The sequence below is a fragment of the Oncorhynchus tshawytscha genome, linkage group LG01 (assembly GCF_018296145.1).
Source record: "Oncorhynchus tshawytscha isolate Ot180627B linkage group LG01, Otsh_v2.0, whole genome shotgun sequence".
Taxonomy (NCBI): domain Eukaryota; kingdom Metazoa; phylum Chordata; class Actinopteri; order Salmoniformes; family Salmonidae; genus Oncorhynchus; species Oncorhynchus tshawytscha.
The window spans coordinates 49991328-50014916 of NC_056429.1; the positions used below are offsets into that span (position 1 = coordinate 49991328).

The following is a 23589-nucleotide window of genomic DNA, read 5'->3' on the forward strand; positions in this document are numbered from 1 at the left end:
GTCCCCTAGTGAGGTTAACTCAGCGATATTTGTGGATTTTCAAGCATGAACTGCTCTTTTCAAGTCCTGTCACAACATATCAACTGGGATAGGTCTGGACTTTGACTAGGCCAGTGGTTCCCAAACTTTTTGTAGTCCCGTACCCCTTCAAACGATCAACCTCCAGCTGCGTACCCCCTCTAGCACCAGGGTCAGCACACTCTTAAATGTTGTTTTTTGCCATCATTGTAAGCCTGCCACACACACACTATACAACACATTTATTAAACATAATAATGAGTGTAAGTTTTTGTCACAACCCAGCTTGTGGGAAGTGACCAAGAGCTCTTATAGAACCAGGGCACAAATAATAATCAATAATTTTGCTCTTGGTCACGTGAAAATGGTGAATCTAACCACAGGTTAATGAGAAGGGTGTGCTTGAAAGGATGCACATAACTCTGCAATGTTGGGCTAGAGAGAGTCTCAGCCTTAATGTGTGAAAGTTAAATATTTCTAAAGAATATTTTGGAATTCCCTGCGCCACCTTTTCAGCTGAACGGGGGGGGGGGGTGGAGTTCCCCAACAGGTTTTAAGCTTGTCTCTCAATAAAAACATATGTGTCAATACTTTGCTAACCAGCGCACGTCTGTATGTTGTGAAAGCGTTACATGGTCGCTGCCCATATCATTGCATAGTGCAGAAAATACACGAGAGTTCAGGGGCCTTGCTTTAACAAAGTTAACAATTTTCACTGTAATGTCCAAAACGTATTTCAAGCTGTCAGGCTTTCCCTTGGCAGCAAGAGCCTCATGTGTATGCTGCAGTGTGCCCAAGTGGCGTCGGGAGCAACTGCTTGCAGTCGCGTTACCACTCCACTATGTCTCCCTGTCATGGCTTTGCGCCATCAGTACAGATACCAACACATCTTGACCACCAAAGTCCATTTGATGTCACAAAGCTGTCCAGTACTTAAAAAATATTGTCTCCTGTTGTCCTGGTTTCCAGTGATTTGCAGAAGAGGATGTCTTCCTTAATTGACCCCGAATAAATATAATGGACATATACCAGGAGCTGACTCATACAGCTGTAACACATAGAATTCACTGGCTTGTATGCGAAGAAGTAATTGTTTCTAAACATCTCCTGCCATGTCACTGATGCTTTGTGAAACTGTTGTTTGATGAATGCATTGTCTGTATAGTTTTTTGGGCCTTTTCCCCCAGCATTGTCCCAGCCATATCCGTGGCAGCAGAAAGAATTAAGTCCTCCACAATAGTATGGGGCTTGCCTGTCCTAGCCACTCGGTAGCTCACCATATAAGACACTTCTAGCCCCTTCTTAATGGTATCTGTTGCTTTTACATATGTCTTACTACTCAAAAGTACTCTTAATTATCGCTCCAAAACTCCTGTGGCTTATTGTTTATTTTATGTCTGTGCAAAAGTGAAGGTTTCATCAAGTTGTGAGAGTACTTTTCCATATAGACTACCATTCAAAAGTTTGGCATCACTTACAAATGTCTTAGAAAAAAAGCTCCTTTTTGTCCATTAAAATAACATAAAATTGAACAGAAATACAATGTAGACATTGTTAATGTTGTAAATTACTATTGTAGCTGGAAATGAGAATAGACTGATGAGTTTCAGAAGAAAGTTATTTCTGGCCATTTTGAGCCTGTAATCAAACCCACAAATGCTGATGCTCCAGATACTCAACTAGTCTAAAGAAGGCCAGTTTTATTGCTTCTTTAATCAGGACAAGTTTTCAGCTGTGCTAACATAATTGCAAAAGGGGTTTCTAAGTATCAATGTAACAGCTGTTGGAAGGAGAGGACTAAAGCGCAGCGTGGTACGTGTTCATACTTTATTTGAACTGAACACTGAAATAACAAAAATAACAAAGAGAATGAACGAAAACCGAAACAGTCCTGTCAGGTGCAGAAAGACACAAAACAGGTCGAACCGGGCTTTGGGGGAGCACTGGAGATCTGGTGCTTACCACTCGCACCTCTCCCTTAGGCTCAATGCCCACTTTCGCCCGGCAAGGGCGGAGCGCAGACATATGGCATACTGAACCGTCCCAGCGCCACGGAAACACAGTACGCAGAGCCGGCGCAGGATACCCTGGGCCAAAACGGAGCACCGGAGACCAAACGCGCTGAGCTGGCACAATCCGCCCTGGCTGGATGCCCACTCTTGCATGGCACTTGCGGGGGGCTGGCATGTAGCGCTCCGGGCTATGAGCACGCACTAGGAGACACCGTGCGCTTCACCGCATAACACGGTGCCTGACCAGTACAACGCTGCTTCCGGTAAGCACGGGGAGTTGGCTCAGGTCTATTGCCTGACTCCGCCAATCTCCCCGTGTGCCCCCTCCCCCAAAATGGGGGGGGGGGCTGCCTCTCGTGCCTGCTGTGCTGCCTTGCCTCATATCGCCGCCGCTCAGCTTTAGCTACCTCCAGTTCTTCTTTGGGGCGGCGATATTCCCCAACCTGTCTCCAGGGTCCCTGTCCGTCCAATATCTCCTCCCAAGTCCAGGGGTCCTGAACCCTCTGCTCCCTGTTACCACGCTGCTTGGTCCGTTTGTGGTGGGTAGTTCTGTAACGGCTGTTGGAAGGAGAGGACCAAAGCGCAGCATGATATGTGTTCATACTTTATTTGAACAGAACACTGAAATAACAAAAATAACATAGAGAATGAACGAAAACCGAAACAGTCCTGTCAGGTGCAGAAAGACACAAACAGAAAACAACTGGTGGGAAAAGGCTACCTAAGTATGGTTCTCAATCAGAGACAATGATAGACAGCTGCCTCTGATTGAGAACCACACCCGGCCAAACACACAGAAATAGAAAACATAGAACACAAAAACATAGAATGCCCACCCCAACTCACGCCCTGACCAAACCAAAATAGAGACATAAAAGGATCTCTAAGGTCAGGGCGTGACAATCAATTGGCCTTTTAAAATGAAAAATTTGGATTCGCTAACACAACGTGCCATTGGAACAAATAAGTGATGGTTGCTGATAATGGGCCTCTGTACGCCTACAGTATGTAGATATTCCATTAAAAAATCTGCCATTTCCAGACTACACTCAATCATATGACCCACTGAAGACCCATTCCGTATAGACCTGGTCGAATCCAGACCCGGTCCGATAAGCAGCAGACAAGTCATTTTCTAAAACCTCTTAGGGATCAGATGTCGCTAGCAGGATCAAATTCGACCACATCCGGTGAAAAAGCAGAGCGCCAAATAAAAAAAATAAAAAAACGTAATATTAAACATTCATGGAAATACAAGTGTCTTACATCATTCAAAAGCTTAGATTCTTGGTAATCGAACTGCGTAGTCCGATTTACAATAGACTTTACAGCGAAAGCATAGCATTCGATTATCTGAGGACAGCGCCCCACATCAACATATTTTTCAAACCAGCACAGGGGTCACAAAATTCACAAATAGCGATAAAATAAATCACTTACCTTTGAAGATCTTCCTCTGTTTGCAAACCTAAGGGTCCCAGCTACAATAGTCATTTACAACATTAATAATGTCTTACACTGTATTTTTAGAACAATTTTATGTTATTTTAATGGAGAAAAATGTGATTTTCTTTCAAAAACAAAGACATTTCTAAGCGACCCTAATCTTTTGAACGGTAGTGCAAGTGAACCCCAAATCAATGTAGTTCTCATCATATTTGTGCCTCTTCGATGGTCCAATGTCCCTGTCTGTTGTTTGGTGCTTTCCTGGGTAAGGGGGTAGCAGCTCTTCCGCTGCATCAGATTCACAACTGTCAGTGTACATGCTAGCTGGGCTAACAACAAATGTAGAATTACTGATGCTAGCATTGGATGTGCTCGTGGAAGCAGAACAACTTGTGTTGTCGACAGGTGCAGGTGTAGTACTGCTGGTAGTAGCAGTACTACCAGTAGAGCTGGTATGTCTCTATGGACACGGTTCTTACTAAATGGACTGTTTGAAAATGTGAATAATTTTTTAAAGAATTTTTTAACAAATGTGGTTTATTTTTAAATGTAAAAAAAAAAAATGGAATCACATTTTTACTTGGCGTACCCCTGACGGCATACCACGGTTTGGGAATACCTGGACTAGGCCATTCCAAAACGTCAAATGTGTTGCTTTTTAGCCAATTTCATGTTGACTTGATTGTGTGTTTTTAATTATCGTCTTGCTGCATGACTCAGCTGCAGCTCACAGATGGATGGCCTGGTCATCCAGGTCCAGGTCCTGAGGCAGCAAAGCATCCCCAAGCTTGACCGTTGGTATAAGGTTATTTTATATTCTATTTATTTATTTTTAAGCACTCTTTACCCCTTTTTCTCCCCAATTGGTTGTTACAGTCTTGTCCCATGCCGTGCTGTTTCTTGACACACTGCTCGGTTAACCCAGAAGCCAGTCACACCAATGTGTCAGAGTCCAACTGGCGATCGTGTCAGCGTGCATGCGCCCAGCCCTCCACAGGAGTCGCTAGAGCGAGATGGAACAAGGACATCCTAGCCGGCTGAACCCTCCCCTATCCCGGACGACACTGGGCCAATTGCGCGTCACCTCATGAGTCTCCCAGTTGCGGCCGGCTGCGACACAGCCCGGGAACAAACCCGGATCTGTAGCGACGCCTCTAGCACTGCCACGCAGTGCCTTAGATCGCTGCGCCACTCGGAGGCCTGGTATAAGGTTCTTCCTGTGGAATGCAGTGTTTGGTTTTCACCAGGCATAATGGGACCCGTGTCATCCAAAAAGTTATACTTTTGACTCATCTGTCCATAGAACATTCTTCCAAGAGTCTTAATGATCATCCAGGTGATCCCAGGTGATTTGTTTAGCAAACTTGAGTCAACGTTTTGGACAAGATGGGTCCCATTATGTCTGGCGGAAACCAAACAGCAATGTGAGAGACTGATCAACAACTACAGGAAGCATATGGTTATAGTCATTGTAGCTAAAGGTGGCACAGCCAGTTATAGTGTGGAAGAGAGCAATTACTTTTTCACCCAGTGGAATTGGGTGTTGTATAACTTTGTTAATTAAATAAATATTTATTTGATAATAAATATATTTTTGGGTTATTTGTAAACTCAGGTTCCCTTTATCTAATATTAGGTTTTGGTTGAAGATCTGATAACATTCAGTATAATAAACTATGCAAAAATAGAGGAAAAATCAGAAAGGGGTAGTGGTGTAAATGCCGACTATGTCTATGTGTAGAATAATTGCACAGCATGTTATGTGTGTATAATGCCTCACTATTGCATGCTTTAACATTTGAAACGAATGTAGGCCTAATCATAGTGTGCTCTGTTGTCCACTCCAGGTGATTGCTGTGGTAATGGACACCTTCACAGATGTGGACATCTTCGCTGATATTCTGGATGCTGCCATGCGAAGTGTTGCCGTGTATATCATTCTGGATGAACAGAATGCACACCACTTTACTACCATGGCTTCCAACTGCCGGGTCAATCTGGAGAGCATTCAAGTGAGTCTATGAAGTGGTGCAATATCTTGAATATATGTGCTGGAGTTTTTCAATTAAGACACGTTTATAATTTTGTCTTTGATATTTGATGGATTTTAGGGCATTTTCCTTAAAAAGGCTTTCCTCTGGAAGTTCATATTCAGTAAGGAACTTACAGTGCCTAGCGAAAGTATTCGGCCCCCTTGAACTTTACGACCTTTTGCCACATTTCAGGCTTCAAACATAAAGATATAAAACTGTATTTTTTTGTGAAGAATCAACAACAAGTGGGACACAATCATGAAGTGGAACGACATTTATTGGATATTTCAAACTTTTTTAACAAATCAAAAACTGAAAAATTGGGCGTGCAAAATTATTCAGCCCCTTTACTTTCAGTGCAGCAAGGATCTCTGATCCTATCCTACCTTCTGGTCCTGAGTAACAGGCAGTTTACTTTGGGCACGTCAGACAGGCGGAAATTCCGGATACGGCCCCCTAGCCCTAAGAAGTTTTTTAAGCTCCTTTACCACCAGAGCTGATAAAGCATGAGAAGAGGGAGAGAGGTGCAGGGGAGGGGCCGCACTGTGAGCGAGTGACACTGGAAGCAGGGAGAGACAAGAGACCACAACCAACCAAGTCGACTTGTACTATAGTAGATTAATAGCTTCAATAGCTGGGTTATTTATCCTCAAATATGATTACGTAGTACCTGTCTTGACTGCATCAAACCGGGAGACGCTAGCTAACGTTAGCTAGCTAGGCTAATTGAGCCTGCAGTGCATGTGCTTTCTCATCCTACAGTTACAAATAACAACAACTCCATTCAGAATATTAATTAGCAGCCTACCTGTTAGCTCTTGGTCATTGTAGCCTATTATTCTTTAACTTCTAATTCAATAACTTTAATTCCATCTTCCATTGATTAGATATCTCCTAACTTTTGCGAAACATGGAGGCTCTACGACTGTAGTATATTGCCGCTTTGATGACTTATGATTGACCAACAACAAGCGCTATGCGCCACGTTCCACTCTCTTGAAAAGCAAGAGCAGCAGTATGAGTGATAAAAAAAATATCTCTCTCTCGACTGCAGCTGTCACATTCGGATCTGTGCGGGCTCTTCCAGACAAGTCCGTTAAAATTGCACATATCTGAGACCCGTGGCAATCATATCAAATCCGACACAGACCCGTGACATTATTTATAACTCTGGATCCAGGCCTGCTCGGATCCCAGATTGTGTCTTCAGTATTCGGGTACTTGTTGATCCGTGAAGACCAATAAAGGAAACCTATAGGCTTGGGATATGAATAGCTCTTCCTCTCAACCTTGAACATGAAGACCCACTGCCTCTTTCCTCATTTGTTCCCATTTAATGAACAACAACTACTCAATTTCAATCATTATTCATATGGAACTAATTCTATACTTTTTGGAGAACATCTAATGAGAACACCATGTTTTTATCTTGCAGTTCATGCGTGTCAGAACTGTGTCAGGCATCACCTATCGCTGTCGCTCTGGAAAATCCTTCAAGGGTCAAATGCTGGATCGCTTCTTGCTGACAGACTGCAGGGCTGTCCTGAGTGGAAACTATAGGTGAGGGTTCCAAAATGAAGAATGTGGTACAAAGTGTTTTAAAATTTGACAAATGTTGCATGATTTCTCAAGCAGACTTGACATTAGTAATGTGGATTTAAGAAACTGTACATTAAGTTTCTCTTACACCTGTGTAGTAACAAATACATAACGTTATTGTTCCGTTGTAATTTAGAAATTGCTTTGCATTTGCATAGTAATGGAGTTAAGAGTTCCTTATTCCATTGTAATATGTATATTTTGCTGCGTTGTGCTGTTTAATGAAATTCCATGAATCTCTCTGCCCACAGCTTCATGTGGTCTTTTGAGAAGATTCACCGTTGCATGGCTCACCTCTTTCTTGGACAGCTTGTGACTACTTTTGATGAGGAGTTCCGAATCCTGTTTGCACAGTCCCAACCTTTGGTACCTGAAAATGTCCTTGTTCCAGTGCCAGACTACAGCAGTTTATCTGACAGCCAATACAGCACTGATAGGACACCACTGTTCAGAGATCCCAGAAAGTTCCTGCCCATAGAGAGCTCTCGTCCTAAAGAATGGGCTAGACATTCCTTTGATGATCAAAAAAGAATGCCCCCTGGAAGGCACGAGCACATCCACAGATCGCTAGATCAGGGTCCACTAGATATACACAGAAACAAGTACTCCTCACAGCAATTTAGAATAGAGCAGCAGTATTTTGTGGAGCAAGGTCACCCTATGATACAGTCGAACACAATGGATTTTGCTGGCTCTAAAAGGCACAGTTATGCAGAGGGCACTTATGCCAGACACTCCTCCTCTCAATTCATGCAACACCAAGCCATGCACAACTTTGAGGAGGGTATGGCAACCCAGAGCAGGAAGATACATAGGGAACAGCATCACTACCAGAGAACAGGGCCAGAGCCTGGTTATGGTAGCTACGATCAATTCAGGGACCAAGGGTACCCTCCGATGGATCAGTATTCTGAGTCTGGGTACCCACATGGAATAGAGATAGAGCCACCAGACAACTATGACCCTGTAGTGAATTATTTATCATCATCGAAACTTGCTATGGAGATGGGACATGGCTCAGACAAATTATCACATCCAGGAGAGGGTCCCTTTTGTCATTCAAATGCAAAAAGACTGAGCGTGGGCCATCCTTATGCCTGTCAGACCTCCCCAACACAACAAAACCTGTCTGAACAGAAGCAGTTTTTTGTTGGGTCTGGTTCGGACCGTAAAACACAGGATCCCAGTGCAAAGCAGGGGATGCGAGATTGGAGGATCAGCTCATACCTCAGTGCATATGATGATGCCGGGGAAGAAGACATTTCACAGCCTTTTGGAAATGATCCCTTTGAAGAGCCCCTTAATCCCTCACAAGGAATAATATTTGCTCCACTGGTATCAGATCCCAAGTTTAATGCCAAAGAGTTACCCAAGATTGCAGAGCTCAGGTTAAAGACCACACGCCCAGAACATTCAAGAACACCAGATATTATTGTTAGCATGGCAACAGGTGAAGGTGACATATCAGAGGATATGGATGTAAAAGAGCCCAAAAGAGAAGAGTCATTCCGTAGGAGGTTCAACCCTGCTATCCAAAGGACCTCAAGGCTAAGATCCTCACTAATCTTCAGCTCACAACTAGAACAGCATATCTCTCAAGAACTGAACCTTACCTCAGGCCAACATTGTGAGGAAACTGCCAACGAGGAAGATGACCAATCTAGATTTTCCTTGACCGCTCAGATTTTGGGAAAACGAAGATCCATAACAAGAGAACCTTTTCAATGGAGATGTAATAAGCCAGCAACAGTTGATAATTCAACCATAGAGTCTTTGAAATTTAAGGACATCACTACTGATGCCGGTGATAAGGAATTGCAAAATAATCCTCCTTTGGGCACCAACATGGCTTCTTCAAAGGAACAACCTAAACCTGACCATGAAGAAGAAAGCAAAATGGTACAATGTGCACATCCATCCAAATCTGCTCAAATTGAGCAACCCAAAACCATACAAACAGCACACCTGCCATCTTCATTGAGCAATACATTATATATAGATATGAATGACCCAGACAGTAGGTTCAAGTTTTTTAAAGAGTTGGCTGCCAAACGAAAAGCTGCAAAGGCTTCAGAATCTGAGAGCAGCGCTGAAAAAGCTCCTCTAAATCCAGTGACTCCATTTGACTTGAAAACAAAGGACGAAGTCACACGTGTAGAACCTACTCTTCCAGTGGCTCCACTAAATCCAGCAGATACTTCCACCAAAAAGCCATCTACATCAACAGAGGGACCTCTTAACCCAGAAGATACATCAAACAAAAAGATAGCAACATCAACAGAGGCCCTACTTAATCCAGCAGATACTTCAACAAACAAGACAGCAACATCAACAGAGACCCCACCTAATCCAGCAGATACTTCAACAAACAAGACAGCCACATCAACAGAGACCCCACCTAATCCAGCAGATACTTCAACAAACAAGACAGCAACATCAACAGAGACCCCACCTAATCCAGCAGATACTTCCAATAAAAAGCCAGCTACATCAACACAGACCTCTTCAGAAACACTGGAGACCTCACCTGTCTCACAGGGGAATAAAACATCCATGGCAACACATGGCTCATTACATCTTGATGTCAAAGACGAGGCTTCTAAAAATAAAGAACAGGAAGAACTTAATCTTCCCAAAAGTGACTCCAAAACATTCCTCAGGCGTAGATTATCTTGTGACGATGGGCTACTTAGAGTCTCTATGGATGCTGAGAAGATTGAGCTGAAGAACAGTCAGAACCAAAGTGTGTCTGAAGTTAACACAAGAGATACAAGTGCATTTCTTGAGCACACCTCAAAAGAGCGTAGCTTTAACATCGCCCCAAAGGAGTTTAGTTCATATAAACTATCACCAAAGGAACCAAATTCTTCAAATCCTGCTTCAAAGGAGCTGAGCCCATCCCTTCCACTCACCCTAACAGAAGTTAGCTCGTTGTTATCTCCAACATCAACGAGTTTCAGTTTAGCTAATCTCACTTCATTTAAACATGCCGCAAAAGATTTGAGCTCAGCCCTTACCCCCACCCTTAATGAGTCCAGTTCATCTAACCTCCCGTCAAAGCAGAAATTACTATCCTCTAAACCAGTCACAGTAGAGTCCAACAAACCTCTGAGCCCCACCCAATCCGAATCAAGTGTCTCTTCTCATCCCATTCCATCAAAATCCAGCACCTCTGCTCATACCATCCCATTGCAATCAGGTCCCCCCATTATTCCTGGTCCAGTTGAGCCAGTTGTGTCTCCCAAGCCTGACAAAACTGATTCCAAGGAATTTCTTAGCCCTACCCCAATGCAATCTTGCTCGTCCTCAATCCCTGCCCCTGCCCCTGCAACAAAACTTAGCCTTCGGCCAAGCTCTACCCAAACAAAATCCAGTTCCTTACCTATATCCACCTTAGTTGGGTCCACTTCATCAACACCAATAGACTCTAACATCTCTCCCAATCCCTCCACAAAGGAGTCATTGTTTACAATTGCCACAACTGAGTTGAAGTCACCCTCTCCAAAGACCAACCCAATAAAATCCTACTCCTCTCCTAGTCCTGGCCAAGATGAGTTTGTTTTATCCCCCAACCCCTCCAAAACAGCATCCAACTCTGATCCAAAGCCCACCACAGCAGAGTTGAATGACTCTCCCAACTCCTCACTTCCATCGCCAAAGCATTTCACAGAACAAGCCAACAAATCACCCATCCTAACACCAACACAATCTAGTTCTTCTTCCATTCCAACAACAAGAGAACCCAACCCTCTTCCTAACAACACCCCAACGGAACCAGGTGCATCTCCTGACCACACCCCAACAGATTCAAGTGCATCTTCTAACCCTACCCAAACAAAATCGCATTCCTCCCCTATGTCTGCGTCAGGTGGATCAGTTTTGTTCCCCATGTCTGGCCAAACAAAATCTATCACTTCTCCAAACCTCACCCCAACAGAATATTGTTCCTCTCCTAATCATACCCCAACTGAGTCAACCTCACCATTCAACCCTGTCCTTGTAGAATCCAACCCATCAAGTAACTCAAACCCAACTCATTCCACTGCCTCTCATGACACTGTCCCAGCTCCATCCGTCATTGTGGATAACAGTAAGAAGGGCAAACTAAGTAACCTTATCAAGGAGCAAAGAGCTGGAAGTTCTCCTGCCGCTAAAGGTGACAAGAAAGCAGGTGATCCTGAGATAATGAGCAAAACTGCTCCTGGAGAATCCACCTCCCATGGACCTCAGAGTCCTGATGAAACCAAAGAGAATGATAGCACTATGAAACCAGAGAGCCCTACAGATCAAACTAATCCCATATCACCCCCAGTGAAGCAAGCTAAAGTAAGCCAGTCCCACTACCATTCATCTACTGCCAATGTACTCTCAAGCAGCAACCTAAGAGATGACACAAAGCTCCTTTTAGGGCAGATTTCTGCTAACAGCCAGAGCCGGACAGAATTCACTATAGAATCTGCTGTCACTGATGATGCCAAACAGGATGAGGCTGACCGGGGTGTTAGTGGTAAGGAGGAAGAATCAGCACTAGGACAGAGCAGAGGCCCGACTAGAACTTCTCAGGAGCGGGAGAAGCTACTTCAGAGAATCGAGAGCATGCGGAAGGAGAGGAAAGTATACAGCCGCTTTGAGGTAAAGTACCATACTGTATCAATAGGCCAGTAGCAATTTACAAAATACAATTTTAAGGTACCTATTGTACCCAAGGTACCCACTGTATTGTGTTTTCACCCACACCTGCTTTCCTTCATGTGAGCTCATGTTTTCTGTTTATTATTCTGTGTTTTGATAGATGCCGCCTTAACCAGGGATCGGAAGGATGATTGAGTATGGAGAAAGACCATCGCTAATTCTCCTCCAAAACTTGTCCTTTAACTATGTCCATTCCCCAAAAGTCTAAAATCACAGGTCAGAGAGGCACAGCTAGCTAACCAGCAGAGAGGTATTATTCTCAGGTTTCTACATTAGAGTGTTCCTCCGAATGGACTATCTGCATGTAAATGATTAAGGTTTATGGGAACATGAACAGAAACTTGACTAAGTTGACTAAGTTTACCAACATGGACTACTGTATAAGTAAACAGAGACTCTACAGTGTGGACAATGGACTACTGCTATCTACAAGGTGGGACTGAAACATGCAATCTCATCAGATAAATACACAGCTAAATGTGAAATATATTTGAAAAGTATTGTGTTCATAGACACACCGGACACATAGGTATTGTTGACTGTATGGGTCAACTGCAATGTAATATCTGTTACTCTCATGGTTGTTTAATTATTATCTGTTTGAGGATCTGTTTTATATACTAACAGACATTTCAAAATACAAACATTAGAATCACCATTAATCATCATAGAACATGTAATCATCATAAACAGTGCAAGTATAGCTTTCAAGTAGTTAATGGACCACTTTCTTCATTTCAGTAGGTTAGTAGGTGTAACAAATCAGGATGACAATGTGCAAGATAAACCAAATGCAGGTAACTGCCAAAATAATGTAAACACATATGTAAATGAGGGATACAAAGAATATTGAAGGCATGTTCTTCCACACAGGTGTGGTTCCTGAATTAATTTAAGCAATTAACATCATGCTTTGGGTCATGTATAAAAATGCTGGGGCGGCCATTATTTTGGATACTATTGTTATACCCCCATAGGATGACAATGCTCCCATCCGCAGGGCACAAGTGGTTACTGAATGGTTTGATGAGCATTAAAACAATGTAAACCATATGCCATGTTTGTCTCAGTCACCAGATCTCAACCCAATTGAACACTTCTGGGAGATTCTGGAGTGGCGCCTGAGACAACGTTTTCCACCACCATCAACAAAACACAAATGATGGAATTTCTCATGGAAGAATGGTGTTGCATCCCTCCAATAGAGTTCCAGACACTCGCCGAATCTATGCCAAGGTGCATTGAAGCTGTTCATGGTGGCCCAACACCCTATTAAAAAACATTATGTTGGTGTTTCTTTTATTTATTTATTTTATTTTTTGGCAGTTACCTGTGTATGCATGAATAATCATGTGTATTTGCACAAAAATGTTAATTCCATGGGACATTGCTATCTCCTGTTTGGACTTTCAAAGGTATGTGGACACCTGCTTGTCGAAAACATGATTCCAAAATCATGGGAAATAGTATGGAGTTGGTCCCCCCCTTTACTGCTATAACAGCCTCCACTCTTCTGGGAAGGCTTTCCACTAGATGTTGGAACAATGCTGTGGGGACTTGCTTCTATTCAGCCACAAGAGCATTGGTGAGGTCAGGCACTGATGATAGGTGATTAGGCCTGGCTCTCAGTCGGCGTTCCAATTCATCCCAAAGGTGTTCGATGGGGTTGAGGTCAGGGCTCTGTGCAGGCCAGACAAGTTCTTCCACACCAATCTCGAACAAACCATTTCTGTATGGATTTCACTTTGTGCAAGGAGGCATTGTCATGCTGAAACAGGAAAGGGCCTTCCCCAAACTGTTGCCACAAAGTTGGAAGCACAGAATCGTCTAGAATGTCATTGTATTCTGTAGCGTTAAGATTTCCCTTCACTGGAACTAAGGGGCCTATCCCGAACCATGAAAAACAGCCCCAGACCATTATGTCTCATCCACCAAACTTTACAGTTGGCATTATGCATTCGGCAGGTAGCGTTCTCCTGTTATCTGACAAACCCAGATGTGTCTGTCTGACTGCCACATGGTGAAGCGTGACTCATCACTCCAGAGAATGCTTTTCCACTGCTCCGGCGTCCAATTGGCGGCTAGTTTTACACCACTCCAGCTGACGCTTGGCTTTGCACATGGCGATCTTAGGCTTGTGTGCGGCTGCTCAGCCATTGAAACCCATTTCATGAATCTCCCGACGAACAATTCTTATGCTGACATTGCTTCCAGAGGCAGTTTGGAACTCTGTAGTGAGTGAAGTGCATTTGGAAGGTTTTCAGACCCCATGACTTTTCCACATTCTGTTATGTTAAAGCCTTATTCTAAAATTGATCAAATTAGTTTTTTTGCTCATCAATCTACACACAGTACCCCACAATGACAAAGTGAAAACAGGTTTTCAGACATTTTTGCAAATGTATTCAAAATAAAAAACAGAAAAAAACATATTTACATAAGTATTCAGACCCTTTGCTATAAGAGACGAAATTGAGCTCTGGTGCATCCTGTTTCCATTCGTCATCCTTGAGATGTTTCTACAACAAGATTGAAGTCCATCTGTGATAAATTCAATTGATTGGACATGATTTGGAAAGGCACACACCTGTCTATATAAGGTCCCACAGTTGACAGTGCAAGTCAGAGCAAAAACCAAGCCATGAGATCGAAGGAATTGTCCGTAGAGCTCTGAGACAGGAATGTGTTGAGGCACAGATCTGGTGAAGGGTACCAAAACTGTCTGCAGCATTGAAGGCCAAGAACACAGTGGCCTCCATTATTCTTGAATGGAAGAAGTTTGAAACTACCAAGACTCTTCCTAGAGCTGGCCGCCCCGCCAAACTGAAACGTGGCACCATCCCTACGGTGAAGCATGGTCATGGCAGCATCATGCTATGGGGATGTTTTTCAGGGGCAGGGACTGGGACACTAGTCAGGATCAAGGGAATGATGAACGGAGCAATGTACAGAAAGATCCTTGATAAAAACCTGCTCCACAGCGCTCAGGAACTCAGACCGGACCTCAGACTGTTCACCTTCCTACAGGACAATGACCCTAAGCACACAGGCAAGTCAACACAGAAGTGGCTTTGGGACAAGTCTCTGAATGTCCTTGAGTGGCCCAGCAAGAGCCCGGACTTGAACCCGATAGAACATCTCTGGAGAGACTTTAAAATAGCTGTGCAGCGACGCTCCCCATCCAACCTGACCGAGCTTGAGAGGATCTGCAGAGAAGAATGGGAGAAACCCCCCAAATACAGGTGTGCCAAGCTTGTAGCGTCATACCCAAGAAGACTCAAGGCTGTAATCGCTGCCAACGGTGCTTCAACAAAGTGCTGAGTAAAGGGTCTGAATACTTATGTAAATGTGAAATTTCCGTGGTTTTTTTGTACTCTGTATAAATGTAATAAGCTAAATAAAGTGTATAAATGAACGCCATTTGCTTGATAGTGTTGTCCTTTTCATTTTGGGTGGAAATAAACTGTTTGATTTGTTTTCATGTTTCACAAAAAGACTTGGATAACCATGTACTTTTTACCTTTTGAAGGAGAGGAGGACATGTTTACATGCAGAATTGGGCTCTTGCACACCCGTAGGTCAAAGTAGAAGTAGTAGCCTACTTTGCTCGTCACTTGGACTGAGGAGTGTTTCATTCATAAAGGAGAAAGGATTAGTGGTTCAGGTTTGCTCTGTCTCTGCTCCAAACTTCAATTCAGTTGTTGGCTTAAATGCACAATCGTTGTCAGGATTTGCAGGGGAATGAGCACAACTCCATCTAGCCAGTCAGTGCAAGATGGAGTTTCATACTACTTCTTATTCCTGTTCTCTCAGATCTCAACAACTGCTCATGGGGAGGGGTGAGGCCACGTAGTTAGGGTTTCCATCCTTCAATGTTCAACGTCTTTTGCTCGTTCATGGTTTGGGGCTCTCATGGTTTTGCTTTAAAACCTCATTCTGAAGACCAGATCTCTAGGTGTTTACTTCAGAAATGAATCTGCAAAATGTTTGTACCTGGATTAGTGTCATACAAAGGACTTAAGCTCATAAAAAATCTGCATTATGAATGTTATCTAGACACTCTGAAGGACTTTGAGATCTGGGACAGTGACATTTTTGCTGTTACATACCCCAAATCGGGTAAATCCACCCACTCTCCTAATCCATATATAACCCCAAAACATGTTCTTATTGTTTGGATAGAGTATTTTACAAGTGTTAAAATGAGTATTCTGTCAATTATTTTGTATGAAAAAAAACATTGCATAACATTCAACAGGGACAAGATGGATGCAGTACATTATAGCATTGTTGTTTCGTCCTAATGTATTCGAGGGTAAAAACAAACACCATGGAAATTGTACCATGGATTGAGGTGGAGATGAAAACAGTGGACTGTGGCTCAATGCCCTCACCCCGATTATTTGCCTCTCACCTTCTCTCCAATCTACTGCCTCCAGGTCTAAGAAAGAGAGGGAAGGTAAGATAAAGATGATTGTGGGGGTCTGAGGTGTGGTCATTGCTTACAATAATGTTTTAAAGACAAAGTAGCAATGAAGCTGGCACATTGTTTGCAGTCAACTGCTTTTAACATGATTGTGTCCCCTATAGGTTGTCTACATCGGAAGGAACCCAAAAGATGTTGCATGTTCATTTTACCACTTCCACAATGTAAATAGACTACTAGAGGACAAAGAGGACTTCAACACATTTCTGGAGGAATTTCTTGAGGGAAAAGGGGGGTATGTTTGCCCAATAGCGTACATATTTTATGGAAGTGTAATACCGTGGGATTTTTTGTAGGGCAATGTTTTCGATGCGATACTTAATTTGTGCTTGTAACATTCTTTGATTAATTTTTGTTTAACATTTTTTGGTGGTTCTTGGTTTGATCATGTTAAAGATTGGTATAGCCAAAAGGAAAACTTTGACATACTGTTTCTCACATATGAAGAAATGAAAAAGGTATAGATCAGTTCGATTCATTTTCAAAACGTTTGTTATTATTAGTGTTCAATACCAGAGAAAATAAGAGTTTGTATTTTGATACAAAATACTTTTTTTGTGTACTCTTTCTTGCGTAACAGGACATGAAAGGCGTAATTGTCAAAATGTCTAACTTTCTGAACAAGAGACATGAAAACAAAACACTCAACATGATTGGTTGAAAAGAGTATTTTCAGTAACATGCGACAAACCCCAAATGCCAAATCGGATACAGTGGCTCCTGTATTCCTCTTGTGGCTTCACAGGAACAGTTTTCCATCACCCAGAGTGAAAGGTTTGACACCATCTACAAGGAGGGGATGAAAGGTTTCCCTTTGGAGTTCCTTTAGGATCTGTGAACTGTGAATTGTAGCAGGCCTACTGTTGATAAATAACTAAGAACTTGCAATGTACATGGTCAGCTATATCCACGAGCGCTCTAACTGACAAGTTTATTTGGGTCAGCAACAAAAAATCTGCTTGAATTCTTAGAAACAGATTATTTATTTCCTATACAAAACTCATAGAGTGAAACAAATTGATTAGCTAGAGCACTGAGCGAATCTTCTATTTCTGTACTAATTAGAGACATGTGCTGTGTAAACCTATTATGTATCTTAGCAAATACCAGAGACATAATGATAACACATTATGTTTCCATTACTCATGCTACTTTTTATGCTAATTATGCCCTTCTTTCTTTCTAGCAACATTGTATACTACATCAAATGGGAAAGCGGCACCTTCAGTTTTCTGGTACAGTTTGTGCCAATGCCACATTCAGTGTTTGTTTTGTTTATTTCTCTTAGTGTTTGCTAGGATTTCTGTTATAGAATGGTATCAGTCTAGTGTCAAATCTATCCTAGTTCATCATGGTTCATCATAGTTCATCATGATTGCAAAAGTGACAATAGTTTACCATATCACAGCTTTCAGCTGGTATGCCTTTGTCTTTATTAAGTTCATGGTTGCTTAGGATCGGGAGAAGTTACCACCTGGGATGTTTCAGTATGATGGAACGACCTTACTTTCCTCAACCTGGTGAGTTTACTTGGAAGTCACTCCTCAGTAAAAGGCACATGACAGCCCACTTGGAGTTTGCCAAAAGGCACCTAAAGGACTCTCAGACCATGAGAAACAAGATTCTCTGGTCTGATGAAACCAAGATTGAACTCTTTGGCCTAAATGCCAAGCGTCACGTCTGGAGGAAACCAGTCACTTCTCATCAGCTGGGCAATACCATCCCCACGGTGAAGCATGGTGGTGGCAGCATCATGCTGTGGGGATGTTTTTCAGTGGCAGAGACTGGGAGACTACACTCTATGGTGTATTGTGCGTAGAAATTATGAGGGGGAAAAACGATTTACTCCAGATTAGAATAAGGCTGTAACATAACAAAAGGTTTAGGGGTCTGAACACTTTCTGAATGCACTGTAGGATGATGTCATCCTATTGAAGAGGATGAGCTGGCCAGTCAGCGGTCTACTTGTGTGAATTATATATGCCCACACCATTCTGTTTTTGGGGTATTTTCTCACCATTCCAACACAGAAACGCTGCTTTTTAACATACTTAATTTCCATGTTTTGGTAGGAAAACTATTTCACTCATATTGTAATTAATTATAGGTAATATTTCATAGAAATCTGGAAACACTGGACAGTTACTTTAACTGCACAGGGTTTAATAGATACAGTATAGAGGTTCAACCCTGTCAACCTAGTCAGAATATACAGTTGAAGTCGGAAGTTCACATACACCTTAGCCAAGTACATTTAAACTCAGTTTTTTACAATGTCTGACATTTAATCAGAGTAACAATTCCCTGTCTTAGGTCAGTTAGGATCACCACTTTATTTTAAGAATGTGAAATGTCTGAATAATAGTAGAGAGAATTGTTTATTTCAGTTTTTATTTATTTTATCACATTCCCAGTGGGTCAGAAGTTTACATACACTCAATTAGTATTTGGTAGCATTGCCTTTAAATTGTTTAACTTGGGTCAAACATTTTGGGTAGCCTTCCACAAGCTTCCCACAATAAGTTGGGTGAATGTTGGCCCATTACTCCTGACAGAGTTGGTGTAACTGAGTTAGGTTTGTAGGCCTCCTTGCTCGCACATGCTTTTTCAGTTCTGCCCACACATCTTCTATGGGATTGAGGTCAGGGCTTTGTGATGGCCACTCCAATACCTTGACTTTGTCGTCCTTAAGCCATTTTGCCACAACCTTGGAAGTATGCTTGGGGTTATTGTCCATTTGGAAGACCCATTTGCGACCAAGCTTTAACTTCCTGACTGATGTCTTGAGATGTTGCTTCAATATATCTACATGATTTTCCTGCCTCATGATGCCATCGATTTTGTGAATTCCCTCCTGCAGCAAAGCACCGCCACACCATGATGCTGCCACCCCCGTGCTTCACGGTTGGGATGAATTTCTTCGGCTTGCAAGCCTCCCCCTTTTTTTCCTCCAAACATATCGATGGTCATTATGGCGAAACAGTTCTATTTTTGTTTCATCAGACCATAGGATATTTATCCAAAAAGTACGATCTTTGATCCCATGTGCAGTTGCAAACCGTAGTCTGGCTTTTTTTATGGCGGTTTTGGAGCAGTGTCTTCTTCCTTGCTGAACGACCTTTCAGGTTATGTCGATATAGGACTCGCTTTACTGTGGATATAGATACTTTTGTACCTGTTTCCTACAGCATCTTCACAAGGTCATTTGCTGTTGTTCTGGGATTGATTTGCACTTTTCGCACCAAAGTACGTTCATCTCTAGGAAACAGAATGCGTCTCCTTCCTGAGCGGTATGAAGGCTGCGTGATCCCATAGTGTTTATACTTGCATACTATTGTTTGTACAGATGAACGTGGTACCTTCAGGCATTTGGAAATTGTTCCCAAGGATGAACCAGACTTGTGGAGGTCTACAATTTGTTTTCTGAGGGCTTGGCTGATTTCTTTTGATTTTCCCATGGTGTCAAGCAAAGAGGCAATGAGTTTGAAGATAGGCCTTGAAATACATCCACAGGTACACCTCCAATTGGCTCAAATGATGTCAATTAGCCTATCAGAAGCTTCTAAAGCTATGACATAATTGTCTGGCATTTTCCAAGCTGTTTGAAGGCACAGTCAACTTAGTGTATGTAAATTTCTGACCCACTGGAATTGTGATTCAGTGAATTACAAGTGAAATTATCTGTCTGTTAAGAATTGTTGGAAAAATTACTTGTGTCATGCACAAAGTAAATGTCCTAACCGACTTGACGAAACTATAGTTTGTAAACAAGAAATTTGTGGAGTGGTTGAAAAACGAGTTTTAATGACTCCAACCTAAGTGTATGTAAACTTCTGACTTCAACTGTATATCCAAGGGCATGTGAGGCTGTATGAGTTTTGTTGTATAATTTACTGTACGTGTATATTCATGATACATGTAACAACCAAGAAACTTCTGTGTGCAATATTTAAGTTTTGCAGATGGTGTTATTTGGGATGTTTGTGGTGAATGATCTTTAGACAGGGAAAAACTTAACCAAGGGTCTTTACAATTGGAAATACCTAACCTTTTCTGTCCTCGCCTTCCCTGTAGGAATGGTGAGAAGGCATGATTGAAATAATGTGAAATATTGTTACTTGATATACAGTACCACCAACGTGGAATCTCCCTTATCATAGGGAGATAGTAATACAGTATCTCATTCTACTAGATTTACTGCCATTTTTCTTTAATTCTGTCTGTCAAAATGTTCATTTTGTGGTGCTGCTTTTCTGGATGATTTTTTCCTATGACAGGTACCTTGTCTACCCAGAATAGGTAAATGCCTTCTTTCCTCTCTGAATGAGCCATGCTATGGTCAGTACATTTAAATTACAGACATATGATTGTGAATGTAAAAGTTGTGAATGTGGAAGTTGGCTGTTAAAACAGTACATATTGTAACATGTATTTACAATGTTTTTTTGTAGCACACCGTTGTTATGCCTACCTTACTTGGGGAGATATTGCTTCAACGTCATGTACCAAAAAATGGCTTAGCTGCCTTAGTGACCCTACACACTTCAGTAAACTACTCAAACACAGCGACAGAGCGTAGATTTCACACTTAGTTCTACATACATTTGTGTGGCTCAAATTATACGAGGTCGCTCTGTTTGCGCGAAGTATGTAGCGGCCTTTAGGAGTCTTGGGCTTGGCATACTTGGTCTGGTAAGTAAGGTCATTTATTAGTCAGATACAAATGTATGTATGTGTTGTTGATTTTAGCCTGGCTTGAAAAAAGAGGAGGCTGAGTTTTGGAACGGCGGCGTGTTTCAAACTTGTGGATTAGCCAACTGTGATCTGCAGGTGTCTTTTTTCACAAATTCAAGTCTGAAGGTGGCTGGGCAATGACTGGGCCGTGAATGGTGAATGGGGTGAAAGCGAGCAGTTTGAGGACAGTGAGGAGAACCTCGTTAAATATGTCAGGACATAGCAATACGGATGGTCCGGGAGTGGTCGTGGGAACCACAGTACTGTTAACAGTGGCAACACATCATTCAGGGTGAGCCCCACCTGTTTAGCTAAAAAAAAGTGCCTGTTTTGCATTTTATTTTGGAATTAATATGTGTCACATATCAGTTTGCAAAAAATATGATTGAGTTAATAAAGCCACATACGAATATGTCTCTTTTTTGCTTTCTTAAGGCAGCTCCAAAATGCAGGTGTTTCAGCCTAGCTCAGTGCTTTCTGAGGTGGAGGGGCAGCCAGCGGAAAATAAAGAGCGTAGAGGTTGGTCATCTCTAGTTGTGCTGTGATTGGCTCAGTGTTCTGTCATTCATGGGGACACTACGTCATCGCAAAATCTACAGGAAGAGCGAGAAAGTTCAAGCACCCTTGTGTGGTACTATAGAATTACATTAGAAGTGCCCATTCAAGAAGGCTCAAGGTCATGCACAACAGATAAAATTGTCAAATCACATTATATCTACCATAGCTTTGATTGGACATCATAATTTAAACATCTTAGCAATCAAGCTAGACAAGGAGTCATCATCATGAATCGCATCAACAATCTACTGGCAAATCCTTTTCAATCCTCGTCAAATGAAGAGAAATTATACATACTGTATAACGTATTGGTGCTCATCGGCCATTGAACATAAAAATGACACAACAAGTTGGAAATCACAACTTCAACAAATAGTGGTTTGGAAGAAATACGTGGGTAACTGCAAAGCAATCACTATTTTGCTTCCCTTGTCTTGATACGACCTTGTTTTTTTTGTAGTCCCCAGTTGTCTTGAAAGCACCATAAATCCAGAGAACCCCAGACTTTGCTGACAATGTTCCATGACAAAATTTTCTCTCAAGAAGAACCGCTGCGCCACCTTGCTGTTCAAGTGGGCACAGCACAATGGTGAGTCCAAAAATGTGTTGTATACTGCTGCATAAATGATGTAGTATGTAATGGAGATATGTATACTGCAGCTAAGAAAGTAATACTAAGTATATGTTGTGTAGTAAACTGTTAGTAGACAATGTGCCTCACCCTAATAATTTGGTACCTTTCCCCCTCATAACTTAGCCTACCGTTCTGACTTGGTGGTGCACATGTAGCCTATAGCCTGTTTTAGAGAAATGTCATAATTTATTATTGTAAGAGCTTTCATTGTCTGCTTACAGTGGGGCAAAAAAGTATTTAGTTAGCCACCAATTGTGCAAGTTCTCCCACTTAAAAAGATGAGAGTGGGAGAACTTGCACAATTGGTGGCTGACTAAATACTTTTTTGCCCCACTGTATATGCCCCCTTTACTTATGCTACAGTTCTGACTTGGTGTACAGGGAGAACACTGTAAGAATGGCCCATGTTCTGAATTCTGTCGCTGTTCATTTCAAAAGTGCTGAACAAATAGACATTGTCTTAATTGAAATTGTGGATTGCCTCTTATCCTCTCATCGTTCCATTATGCCATCGTTTGTACATCTCAATTGTCAGAAGAAACCACATTTGATTAAGCAAGTCAGCCATCTTAGCTATGTTTTTTTTAAAGGCAGTAAATGAAAAATATATATTTTTATTATTATATAAAAATGTTTTAATATATTTTACCTTTATTTAACTAAGCAAGTGTGAGGGAAAAATTATGTGTTCACCTTATTTGTTGTCTATGTAACAATTATTTACTTAACAAACAGTAATATATTTCTGTCCTGCTAATGCAGTGTTGTATGGTCTCCACTCTAGCACCCTGCAGCCAGTCTGGGTGTTGAGGACATGGGTTCTACTAGAGATAGCTTGAAGCTCACAATTGACTTGTGTTTGTCACGTCAGCTCCCACTCTTCCCTTCCCCTGGCGCTGGAGGGCGCCAGATTACCCTGCATCATGCACTCCTGCCATCCACCACGCACACCTGCCTTCCCTCGTCACACGCATCAGCGTTATTGGACTGTTTATTTCCTCCCCTATATTTGACATTTCCCCAGCTCTGTTCCCTGCTGCTGCATTGATTGTCTTTGTCTTAGTTTCTGTTTGCTGACGCTGTGCCTGTCTCGTTACTCCCCGTACCTGCTTCGTCTCTCTAGCATCAATACATGTGACAGAATGCAGCAGCCACATACGAAGCATCGGGGAGTACTGGCGTTCCGGTTGGAATGGTGGCAGCGGCTCTTGGTCGCCTAGCCAGCTCATCAGGCTTTCACGCCCTAGCTGGCTCGAGAGGTTTCCTTGCCCCAGTTGGCTCGGAGGGCGTCCATCCCACGTCGGGCCTCAGCTGGATCGTCAGTTCTTGTTTGCCCGGCTGGTCCAGGACTTTTTGTCTTTTGTTTTGGTGACATCG

The 23589-nt window shown here is 42.3% G+C and overlaps 1 protein-coding gene and 1 pseudogene across 3 annotated transcripts in view; both read left to right on the top strand.

Moving 5' to 3' along the window:
• Positions 1-12938, top strand: part of LOC112252512 (protein FAM83H) — a 29593-nt gene extending 16655 nt beyond the window's left edge. For 2 of the 3 annotated variants that reach the window (XM_042322559.1, XM_024423796.2), the window contains 3 exons: positions 5324-5488; positions 6945-7069; positions 7360-11894. In XM_042322559.1, the coding sequence (XP_042178493.1) occupies positions 5339-5488; positions 6945-7069; positions 7360-11773 (4689 nt within the window). In that variant the 5' untranslated portion in view covers positions 5324-5338 and the 3' untranslated portion in view covers positions 11774-11894. The other variant, XM_024423804.2, reaches the window with a different exon arrangement.
• A 2845-nt stretch (positions 12939-15783) lies between these two features.
• Positions 15784-17124, top strand: LOC112260696 (annotated as a pseudogene).
• The last annotated feature ends 6465 nt before the right edge of the window (positions 17125-23589 follow it).